Source organism: Budorcas taxicolor, chromosome 2 (genome assembly GCF_023091745.1).
Source record: "Budorcas taxicolor isolate Tak-1 chromosome 2, Takin1.1, whole genome shotgun sequence".
NCBI lineage: Eukaryota > Metazoa > Chordata > Mammalia > Artiodactyla > Bovidae > Budorcas > Budorcas taxicolor.
This window is the reverse complement of record NC_068911.1, coordinates 139669603-139682258: the sequence shown is the minus strand read 5'-3', so window position 1 is coordinate 139682258 and position 12656 is coordinate 139669603. Positions and strand designations below refer to the sequence as shown.

Below are 12656 nucleotides of genomic sequence, written 5' to 3'. Positions count from 1 at the left end.
TGGACTACTATTATATCAGATGTTCAAGCTGGTTTTAGAAAAGGCAGAGGAACCAGAGATCAAATTGCCAACATCCGCTGGATTGTCGAAAAAGAAAGAGAGTTCCAGAAAAACACCTATTTTTGCTTTATTGACTATGCCAAAGCCTTTGACTGTGTGGAACACAATAAACTGTGGAAAATTCTGAAAGAGATGGAAACATCAGACCACCTGACCTGCCTCTTGAGAAATCTGTATGCAGGTCAGGAAGCAACAGTTAGAACTGGACATGGAACAACATACTGGTTCCAAATAGGAAAAGGAATATGTCAAAGCTGTATATTGTCACCCTGCTTATTTAACTTCTATGCAGAGTACATCATGAGAAATGCTGGGCTAGAGGAAGCACAAGCTGGAATCAAGATTGCTGGGAGAAAAATCAATAACCTCAGATATGCAGATGACACCACCCTCATGGCAGAAAGTGAAGAACTAAAGAGCCTCTTGATGAAAGTGAAAGAGGAGAGTGAAAGAGTTGGCTTAAAGCTCAACATTCAGAAAACAAAGATCATGGCATCCAGTCCCATCACTTCAATTAGATGGGGAAACAGTGGAAACAGTGGCTGACTTTATTTTTTGGGGCTCCAAAATCACTGCAGATGGTGACTGCAGCCATGAAATTAAAAGACGCTTACTCCTTGGAAAGAACGTTATGACCAACCTAGACAGCATATTCAAAAGCAGAGACATTACTTTGCCAGCAAAGGTCCATCTAGTCAAGGCTATAGTTTTTCCAGTGGTCATGTATGGATGTGAGAGTTGGACTGTGAAGAAGGCTGAGCACCGAAGAATTGATGCTTTTGAAGTGTGGTATTGGAGAAGACTCTTGAGAGTGCCTTGGACTGCAAGGAGATCCAACCAGTCCATCCTAAAGGAGATCAGTCCTGGGTGTTCATTAGAAGGACTGATGCTGAAGCTGAAACTCCAATACTTTGGGCACCTGATGCGAAGAGCTGACTCATTTGAAAAGATCCTGATGCTGGGAGGGATAGGGGGCAGAAGGAGAAAGGGACGACAGAGGATGAGATGGCTGGATGGCATCACTGACTCGATGCACATGAGTCTGAGTGAACTCCGGGAGTTGGTGATGGACAGGGAGGCCTGGCGTGCTGTGGTTCATGGGGTCGCAAAGAGTCTGACACAACTAAGTGACTGAACTAAACTGAACTGATTACATCATACAAAGTATGTAAGGAGGATCAAAAATGGCAGCTAATCTATGTTTTGCGTTGGTCAGAGCCATATGAAAGTGGACATTATTTTATGTCAGTAAATAATAATGAAAATGAAAACCATCAGCAAGGACCAGGACTGGCAGATTTGAAATGTTTTGCTCAAGTGCTGGGATGAGGGAGAAGCTGTGCACTGGAAGCCATCTTGTCTGATTCCCCATATCTGAGCCAAATCATTTCCATAATTTAACTTGGGCTTGTCAATCATTTTTAAAATAAAAATTTTGTGTATCTCCTTTGTAGATATTTGCAAAATGAAGAATAATTGAGGGAAAAGGGAAAGAATTACCAGCCAAAGATAACAGTGTCCATTTTGGTAAAGACCAGGTTTCTTTTATTTTTTCAAGCATTTTTATTACATCTTGTATTCTGCATCTTTCTTTTAGCATAACACATGTCTTTTCCCATGCTATTAATTTTTTCATAGTTATTATTCTAATGGATAAATAATATCCTACTGTCATATGTCATGTATCAATATTTACATACCTTAATATGGGGCCCATAGGTTGTTTCCAAATGTCACAATATTTAATATCATGTTCATCTTATAAATAAAGCTATATCTCAGTGCATATGATTCTTTGCATAGCTTGTTTTCTCAATATAAATTTACAGAAGAAGGAATACCGGTTCAAAGAATACGTAAGTTTGAAGGTTTGTGATATTTTAAACAAGTTTTTTCTTCCAATCAAAGTCCTGTGACATATGTAAGTCTTTGTCTCTGATTTATGAATGAAGAATCTCAGAAGAAAAGATAAATGCAGTATCTATATGAAACCCAAGTAAAGGAATGAAAACATGAGATGGTGATGTAAACAGCTTTAGGTATCACATAGATCCTGGACTTCCTTTATGTATCTGAAATCAGACTGTCTATGAAGCTGAGGGACAGGCTGAGGTCATACAGTTAATCTAGGGCAAAAATTGGACTGGATTTCTCTGTTCAGTGAGAGTGTGTTTGCTGTAGGATTACATTAAACATGAAACTAAAGGGGAAACACTGTTTATAACCACACATGCATGATGAGATATATTAAATGTGCAGAATATAAACTATGTATAATATTCAGTTCAGTTCAGTCACTCAGTCATGTCTGACTCTTTGCAACCCCATGAACTGCAGCACGCCAGGCCTCCATGTCCATCACCATCTCCCGGAGTTCACTCAGACTCACATCCATCGAGTTCGTGATACCATCCAGCCATCTCATCCTCAGTCGTCCCCATCTCCTCCTGCCCCCAATCCTTTCCAGCATCAGAGTCTTTTCCAATGAGTCAGCTCTTCACATGAGGTGGCCAAAGTACTGGAGCTTCAGCTTTAGCATCATTCCTTCCAAAGAAATCCCAGGGCTGATCTCCTTCAGAATGGACTGGTTGGATCTCCTTGCAGTCCAAGGGACTCTCAAGAGTCTTCTCCAACACCACAGTTCAAAAGCATCAATTCTTCGGTGCTCAGCCTTCTTCACAGTCCAACTCTCACATCCATACATGACCACTGGAAAAACCGTAGCCTTGACTAAACGGACCTTAGTCGGCAAAGTAATGTCTCTGCTTTTCAATATGCTATCTAGGTTGGTCATAACTTTTCTTCCAAGGAGTAAGCGTCTTTTAATTTCATGGCTGCAGTCACCATCTGCAGTGATTTTGGAGCCCCAAAAAATAAAGTCTGACACTGTTTTTACTGTTTCCCCATCTATTTCCCATGAAGTGATGGGACCAGATGCCATGATCTTTGTTTTCTGAATGTTGAGCTTTAAGCCAACTTTTTCGCTCTCCTCTTTCACTTTCATCAAAAGGCTTTTTAGCTTCTCTTCACTTTCTGCCATAAGAGTGGTGTCATCTGCATATCTGAGGTTATTGATATTTCTCCCAGCAATCTTGATTCCAGCTTGTGTTTCTTCCAGTCCAGCGTTTCTCATGATGTACTCTGCATAGAAGTTAAATAAGCAGGGTGACAATATACAGCCTTGACGTACTCCTTTTCCTATTTGGAACCAGCATGTTGTTCCATGTCCAGTTCTAACTGTTGCTTCCTGACCTGCATACAGATTTCTCAAGAGGCAGGTTAGGTGGTCTGGTATTCCCATCTCTTTGAGAATTTTCCACAGTTTATTGTGATCCACACAGTCAAAGGCTTTGGCATAGTCAATAAAGCAGAAATAGATGTTTTTCTGGAACTCTCTTGCTTTTTCCATGATCCAGCAGATGTTGGCAATTTGATCTCTGATTCCTCTGCCTTTTTTAAAACCAGATTGAACATCAGGGAGTTCACGGTTCATGTATTGCTGAAGCCTGGCTTGGAGAATTTTGAACATTACTTTACTAGCATGTGAGATGAGTGCAATTGTGTGGTAGTTTGAGCATTCTTTTGCATTGCCTTTCTTTGGGATTGGAATGAAAACAGACCTTTTCCAGTCCTGTGGCCACTGCTGAGTTTTCCAAATTTGCTGACATGTTGAGTGCAGCACTTTCACAGCATCATCTTTCAGGATTTGAAACAGCTCCACTGGAATTCCATCTCCTCCACTAGCTTTGTTTGTAGTGATGCTTTCTAACGCCCATTTGACTTCACATTCCAAGATGTCTGGCTCTAGATTAGTGATCACATCCTCATGATTATCTGGGTTGTGAAGCTCTTTTTTGTACAGTTCTTCTGTGTATTCTTGCCACCTCTTCTTAATATCTACTGCTTCTGTTAGGTCCATACCATTTCTGTCCTTTATTGAGCCCATCTTTGCATGAAATATTCCCTTGGTATCTCTAATTTTCTTGAAGAGATCTCTAGTCTTTCCCATTCTGTTGTTTTCCTCTATTTCTTTGCATTGATCGCTGAAGAAGGCTTTCTTATCTCTTCTTGCTATTCTTCGGAACTCTGCATTCAGATGCTTATATCTTTCCTTTTCTCCTTTGCTTTTCTCCTCTCTTCTTTTCATAGCTATTTGTAAGGCCTCCCCAGACAGCCATTTTGCTTTTTTGCATTTCTTTTCCATGGGGATGGTCTTGATCCCTGTCTCCTGTACAATGTCATGAATATATTTCATGTTGAAACTACACATACACACAATGTTTAATATATATTATATATTCAAAAAAGTTATCATTATGAGTGGAGAAAGAACACAAAATGGGTAAATGACATGAATGAGCAGTTTATAAACTGATAAAATGGGTAATAAATAAGACAAAATACTTAACCTTATAAGAAATCAACAAAATGAAGTATAAGTAACTGTGGGTATTTTTCACTTGTCAAATTGGAAAATGCTTAAAAAGTGCTTTCATACACTGTAGTTGGAAGTGTAAACTGATGCAGTTTTTCTAGAGCACTTTGGCAATGTGTAGCAAGATTCTTGAGTTTTTTACAGCCTCTCATCCAGTGATTCCACTTCTTATGTTAGGGAAATTATTTTTAAAATTGCAACAATAACAACAAAAATTATCATATGGCTGGATGTGCACCACAGCATTATGTATAAAACAACAGTAGAAATCACTCTGCCTTATAGGGTAGCAATGATGGAATATTATTAGTGATTGCATTATGTTTTCAATAAGTTATGAATGCCATAAGAGATTTTGTATAAGACAACTCAACTGAAAAATGTTTGCAGTAGTACTATATGCTTAATTAACTATTCACTATCTATTCAAAAACATCAACAGTAATTATGTCTTAGTGAAATTGTTTGGTAGTTTTAAACACTTAAAACATTTTCTGAATAATTAGAATAATGTGATTTATCAATGGAGAAATTATGTAAATGAAGGATATAGAATTTTCATTACAGTTTTCTTTTTTCAATTACAAAATATGACATATCTATTGGTATTTATCATACACTGTGCTAGGAAATCTTTGTTGAAGATCTATATTTTTATTTAAAGATTATTAGAGTAATGCTCTGGAGAAGGGAGTGGCTCACTCCAGTTTTCTTGCCTGGAGAATCCCACGGACAGAGGAGCCTGGTGGGCTACGATGCATGGGGTTGTAAAGGGTTGGACACGACTGAAGTAACTTAGCAGCAGCAGCAGCAGAGTAACGCTCAGTTTGATTCCTGGGTTGGGAAGAGCCCCTGGAAAAGTATTCTTGCCTGAAGAATCCCATGGACAGAGGAGCTTGGCAAGCTACCGTCCACGGGGTTGCAAAGAGGCAGACATGACTGAGCAACTAACACACACACACAGAGTAATACTCAGTGACAAAATTTCAGTCACTATTATCCTCATTACATGGTGGTGTGTGTAATGGGTAGGAAGAGTGCAGAACCCAACTGCACTGACATTAAAAAGAAGCTTTGCATTTAGACAATCCAAATCATACCAGTCACCCCTCTTTCCACCTCATACTCACCTATCGTATCCCAACCAACCAGGAACCAGCATACCCAACAGATAAAAGGTTCCAAGCAGAGGTTTCATTGTTCTGTAAAGAAAGCTAGAAAACCCTGTGCTTCTCGTACAGTGGATCCTGTGTCTCTGAGAATGCATAAGGGCATAGGTTCCCACAATCAAGATAAGATAAGTCAGTTACTGGATGTCTCAGTAGAAGTTAATATGTGAGCAGTTGCTTCGTTAAATCCATCATGTCTTCAAACAGCTTTTTTTAAATAGTGGAAAATTATTTGACTTTTTTCTCCTTTAAAACCAACTTTATCAAAGTTCTTGGCTCCCCCAGATGCAGAAAGGAGTTTCTTCCCTGTGTAAAGTCCTCAGTTCTAGGAATTCCCATCACCCATATTCAAGAGCAGACTACTCCTGTTCTTTCTCCACACAGGTCACTAAGTATTGTTAGGCAGGGTGGTCGGCTCAATGAGGTGCATAACAGCGCCGGGGACCTGAGTCATGTTTCCTGTTTTCTTGAAGAACATTCCTTAACCAAATAAGGAAAGATTTCTATATGCGATAGCATAAGGAAGGCGTTGCATGAGCTCATTCTGCCTGTCCAATCAGGTATCGCCAAGTACCCTGTAACTGAGACAAAGAGCTGACTGTATATAAACTGCCATACTGCTTTGTTCGGGGCTCTCGTCTGATTCCGCTGCGTCGGATGAGGCTTGAGCCCTAGCGCGCTAGAAATAAAAATTCCCTTCTTGCCTTTGCATTACCACGGTGGACTTGTTCACTCTCTCGGTTGGTTTGGAGATACGGGCTCGGTGCACAACAGTATAATAGGGGGTGTGTCTTCTGCTCTTGAAGAATCTAAGCTACTCCATTTTGTTAACAGAAAAACATTTTGTAAGGTTCCAGGAAAAGAGCCTTTGGAAATCCCCTGACCTCACCCCACCACCCACGAGCCAATCGGACCCCAGACCAGAATCTCCTGACTTACGTTCAGGAACTTGTGGTCTACCTAGGTGTGGAGGAGCTGGAAAGCTTTGAGCAAATACTGAAAATGTATTTGCTCCACTCTTGACGAAGGTTGGAAGGTGGAATGAGCATAACAAAGGGTTATGAGCGTTCACTGAGTGCCTGAGGCTGGGAACGGATAACGAAGGGTTATACGCCCGGCCTTGAGGCGTTCGAAGGCTTCCTTCTGACCACCTGTTTCTGAGAGCAAGGACTGTTGTTTCATGATAAGACTCCCTTTAGAGTTTCGCCAAAGCTATGCTACGGCTTGGGCGGTGGGAACTATATTTTATGCTTAAATGCTTTGATGTTCATCTGAAATGGCTACGTGCAAGTCTGTCTTATGCTCTATTCCCTGAAAATTATAAAACTACACAATTGGATAATAAACTTTGTCAGTCCACTAGAGGCTGTCCCTGAATGTCCTTTTCAGAGTGCGGTTCTCTGAGCCTCACACTATGTAATAGGGACCAATCAAAAACCAACACACAAGCCTTTGAAAGAAAGTGACCAATCAGACGTCCCCCTACCTAGAAATTCTTGTCTTTTCATGAACACTCGCTAGATAAGCAATGTAATCCAAAACCCAGGGCTCCTCCCTATAGCCGCTGTGTCGATAACGGTGGGAGCCCCAGCTCGAGCTTGATAATAAAAACTCTTGCTTTTGCATCGGATATCGGCTCCCTGGTGATCATTGGGAGATTTCGCGACTTGGGCATAACACTTTGGTCATGGTGGGCCTGATTATTATTTGGGATCTTCACTTCACTCTGCAATCTAAGGCTTTATCTGGGGTCAAATGTCTTCTCTTGTTCTGATGGACCACATCATCAGCTTCTTAAACAAACCCAGGCCTCTCCATATCTGAGCGATGAAAATGTGTTAAATCCTTTCCCAAGTGGATTTCCTCATACATTCTTCTTACATCAAGGACTCTTGTCAGACACTGCCTCCCACCCCCATGTTTTTAGACAAACCCAGGATATGCCTCAAATCTCAAACAGCGACCAGTAAAACAAAGGTTCAAGTTGAGATTAATGATAAAAATCTAACTGAGCTAGGCAAATTTTAGTGCAGAGATGTAAAGGGTTTAAACAGAGTTCTTAGCATTTGAGCTGTGTGTGTGTTCGTTGTTCAGACGTGTCCAATGCTTTGCAGTCCCAACGGGCTCCTCTGCCAATGGAATTCTCCAGGAGATCTTCCTGACTCAGAAATTCAACCCGGGTCTCCTGCATTGCAGGCAGATTCTTTACCATCTGAGTCACCAGGGAAGCTCTGCAGTAAAGAATCTGCCTGCAATGCAGGAGACATGGGTTCAATCCCTGAAACAGGAAGATCCCCTAGAGGAGGAAGTGGCAATCTACTTCCTGAAAAACCTTGCCTGAAAAATCACATGGACAGAGGACAGTAGCTGGCTATAGTCCAAATGGTCACAAAGAGTCAGACACAACTGAGCCACTAAGCATCTCCCCTCATGGTGGGGGTTAGGGTTCTAGCATTTGGGGATCCATCTAAATCCTTTGCCTTGTATGATCATTCATCCATTCATTTATTCTACAAAAATGTAATGAGTACTTACCAGGTACCAAGCACTATTACAAAGATCAATACACACAAGATGAATGAGGTTCTTTAAATGGAATTCACAGTAGAATTGAGAAGAGAATAAGCAAGTTCACAAACAAATAATACAGTTTTGAGTAAAGGAAATGAAAGTAAGGAAAGATATGGGCCAAGAATATATTGAGATAGAGAGCCATTCCTGACTGATGTAAGACAGTTCCGAATGACGTGGTTCTTCAAAGGTCAGTAGAAAAGGTATTTTAAGTAAAGGGACCAAACGTGTAGGGAGGAAATGAGTTTGGCGTGATAGAGGAACTGGAAGAAAATCAGTGTTTAAGTGAAGTGGGAGCAAGAGAGAGTGATGGAAAATGAAGTCAGAGAGATAGGCAAGAGCCAGATCTTGTAGAAACCATGGGCCACAGTATGGACTTTGGATTTTATTCTAAGAAATCACTGAACAAGTTGCGTTTTGATATTTTTATTTTTAATTAATCTTATTGATGTAAAGTTGCTTTACAATGTTGTGTTGGGCTACCCAGGTGCCACTAGTGGTAAAGACCTGCTTGCCAATGTGGGAGACATAACAGACATGGGTTCCATCCCTGCGTCAGTAAGGTCCTCTGGAGGAGGGAATGGGAACCCACTCCAGTAATCTTGTCTGGAGAATCTCCAAGGACAGAGGAAAATGGCCAGCTAGAGTTCATAGTGTTACAGAGTTGGGCATGACTGAAGGGACCACACAGTATGCTGTGTTAGTTTCTACTGTATAGCAAAATCAATCAATCGTATTTATACATACATACCATCCCTTTTGGCTTTCCGTCCCATTCAGGTCACCACTATGGATGGAGGTTCATAACACTGTACAGGAGGTGGTGATCAAAACGATCCCCAAGAAAAAGAAATGCAAAAGGAAAATGGTTGTCTGAGGAGGCCTTACAAATAACTGAGAAAAGAAGAAAAGCAAAAGGCAAAGGAGAAAAGGGAAGATATACCCATCTGAATGCAGAGTTCCAGAGAATAGCAAGGAGAGATAAGAAAGCCTTTTTAAGTAAACAATGCAAAGAAATAGAGTAAAACAACAGAATGGTAAACACTAGTGAGCTCTTCCAGAAAATTAGAGATACCAAGGGATCATTTCATGCAAAGATGGGCACAATAAAGGACAGAAATGGTATGGAAATAACAGAAGCAGAAGATATTAAGAAAAGATGGCAAGAATACACAGAAGAACTACACAAAAAGATCTTCATGACCCAGATAACCAAGATGGTGTGACCACTCACCTAGAGCCAGACATCCTGGAATGTGAAGTTAAGTGGGCCTTAGAAAGCATCACTACGAACAAAGCTAGTGGAGGTGATGGAATTCCAGCTGAGCTATTTCAAATTCTAAAAGATGATGCTGTGAAAGTGCTGCACTCAATATGCCAACAAATTTGGAAAACTCAGCAGTGGCCACAGGACTGGAAAAGGTCAGTTTTCATTCCAATCCCAAAGAAAGGCAATGCCAAAGTATGTTGAAACTGCTACACAATTGCACTCATCTCACATGCTAGCAAAGTAATGTTCAAAATTCTCCAAGCTAGGCTTCAACAGTATGTGAACTGAGAACTTCCAAATGTTCAACCTGGATTTAGAAGAGGCAGAGGAACCAGAGATCAAATCGCCAACATTAGTTGGATCATAGAAAAAATAAGAGAATTCCAGGAAAACATCTACTTCTGCTTTATTGACTTCACCAAAGCCTTTGACTGTGTGGATCACAACAAACTGTGGAAAATTCTGAAAGAGACGGAAATACGAGACCACCTTACCTACCTCATGAGGAATCTGTATGCAGGTCAAGAAGCAACAGTTACAACTGGACATGGAATAGCAGACTGGTTTCAAATTGGGAAAGGAGGACCTCAAGGCTGTATACTGTCATCCTGCTTATTTAACTTATATGCAGAGTACATCATCAGAAATGTTGGACTGTATGAGGCACAGCTGGAATCAAGATTACTGGAAGAAATATCAATAACCTCAGGTATGCAGATGACACCACCCTTATGGCAGAAAGCAAAGAGGAACTAAAGCGCCTTCTTGATGAAACTGAAAGAGTTAAAAAGCTGACTTAAAACACAACATTTTAAAAGTGAAGATCATGGCATCCAGTCCCATCACTTCATGGCAAATAGATGGGGAAACAATGGAAACAGTGACAGACTTTATATTTTTGGTCTCCAAAAGCACTGCAGATGGTGACTGCAGCCATGAAATTAAAAGACGCTTGCTCCTTGGAAGAAAAGTTATGACCAACCTAGATAGCATATCAAAAAGCAGAGACATTACTTTGCCAACCAAGTGCCATCTAGTCAAAGCTATTGTTTTTCCAATAGTTATGTATGGATGTGAGTGTTAGGTTATAAAGAAAGCTGAGCACCAAAGAACTGATGCTTTTGAACTGCAGTGTTGGAGAAGACTCTTGGGAATCCCTTGGACTGCAAGGAGATCAAATCAGTCAATCATAAAGGAAATCAGTCCGAATATTCATTGGAAGCTGAATCTGAAACTCCAATACTTTGGCCACCTGATGTGAAGAACTGACTCATTGGGAAAGACCCTGATGCTGGGAAAGATTGATGGCAAGGGGAGAAGGGGATGACAGAGGATGAGATGGTTGGATGGCATCACCAACTTGATGGACATGAGTTTGAGCAAGCTCTGGGAGTTGGTGATGGAAAGGGCAGCCTGGGGTGCTGCAGTCCATGGGGTCACAAAGAGTTGGACATGACTGAATAACTGAACTGAACTGAACTTGCACTTTGGAAGAAAAGCAATGACAAACCTAGACAGCATGTTAAAAAGCAGAGACATTAATTTGCCGACACAGGTCAATACAGTCAAAGCAATGGTTTTTCCAGTAGCCATGTACAGATGTGAGAGTGCCAAAGAATTGATGGTTTTGAACTCTGGTGCTGGAGAAGACTCTTGAGGGTCCTTTGGATGGCAAAGAGATCAAACCAGTCAATCCTGAAAGAAATCAACCCTAAATGTTCATTTGAAGGACTGATAATGAAGCTGAAGCTCCAATACTTTGGGCCACCTGATGCAAAGAACTAATTCATTGGAAAAGACCTGGACGCTGGGAGAGATTGAAGGTAGGAGAAGGGGACAACAGATAATGAGATGGTTGGATGGCATCACCAACTCAATGGATGTGAATTTGGACAAGCTCTGGGAGATGGTGAAGGACAGGGAAGACTGGCATGCTGCAGTCCATGAGGTCTCAAAGAGTCAGACAAGACTGAGTGATTGAATAGCCTCAACAGGTCACCACAACTGAACAGCCTCAACAGGTCACAATAGACACTGAGTAGAGTTCCTTGTGCTATACAATATGTTCACATTAGTTATCTATTTTATACAAGTAGCTCAATATTTAAAAAAGCAACCAAATCAAAACGTGGGCAGAAGACCTAAACAGACATTTCTCAAAGAAGATATAGAGATGGCTAATAAACACATGAAAAGATGCTCAACATCACTCATTATTCAGTTCAGTTCATTTCAGTTCAGTTGCTCAGTCGTGTCCGACTCTTTGCGACCCCATGAAATTGCAGCACTCCAGGCCTCCCTGTCCAACACCAACTCCCGGAGTTCACTCAAACTCACGTCCAGCGAGTCGGTGATGCCATCCAGCTATCTCATCCTCGGTCGTCCCCTTCTCCTCCTGCCCCCAATCCCTCCCAGCATCAGAGGCTTTTCCAATGAGTCAACTCTTTGCAACAGGTGGCCAAAGTACTGGAGTTTCAGCTTTAGCATCATTCCTTCCAAAGAAATCCCAGGGCTGATCTCCTTCAGAACGGACTGATTTGATTTCCTTGCAGTCCAAGGGACTCTCAAGAGTCTTCTCCAACACCACAGTTCAAAAGCATCAATTCTTCGCAGCTCAGCTTTCTTCACAGTCCAACTCTCACATCCATACATGACCACAGGAAAAACCATAGCCTTAACTAGACGGACCTTTGTTGGCAAAGTAATGTCTCTGCTTTTCAATATGCTATCTAGGTTGGTCATAAATTTCCTTCCAAGGAGTAAGTGTCTTTTAATTTCATGGCTGCAGTCACTCATTATTAGAGAAATGTAAATCAAAAGTACAATGAGATATTACCTCACACCAGTCAAAATGGCCACCATCAAAAAATCCTAAATCCTGGAGAAGCTGTGCAGAGAAAGGAACCCTCTTACACTTTTGTGGGAATGTAAAATGATATGGCCACCATGGAAGTCAGTATGGAGATTCCTCAAAAAGTTAGGGATAAAACAACTATATGATGCAGAGGGGGCAGGAGGAGAAGGGGACGACCCAGGATGAGACGGCTGGATGGCATCACAGACTCAATGGACGTGAGTCTGAGTGAACTCCAGGAGATGGTGATGGACAGGGAGGCCTGGCGGGCTGCAATTCATGGGGTCGCAAAGAGTC

At 41.3% G+C, this 12656-nt stretch overlaps 1 protein-coding gene across 1 annotated transcript in view; it reads right to left on the bottom strand.

Moving 5' to 3' along the window:
• Window positions 1-5693, bottom strand: part of CPO (carboxypeptidase O) — a 32527-nt gene extending 26834 nt beyond the window's left edge. Inside the window, exon 1 of the mRNA XM_052653324.1 lies at window positions 5626-5693. Within this exon, the coding sequence (XP_052509284.1) occupies window positions 5626-5693 (68 nt within the window). The remainder of the gene's footprint in view (window positions 1-5625) is intronic.
• Window positions 5694-12656: the final 6963 nt, after the last annotated feature.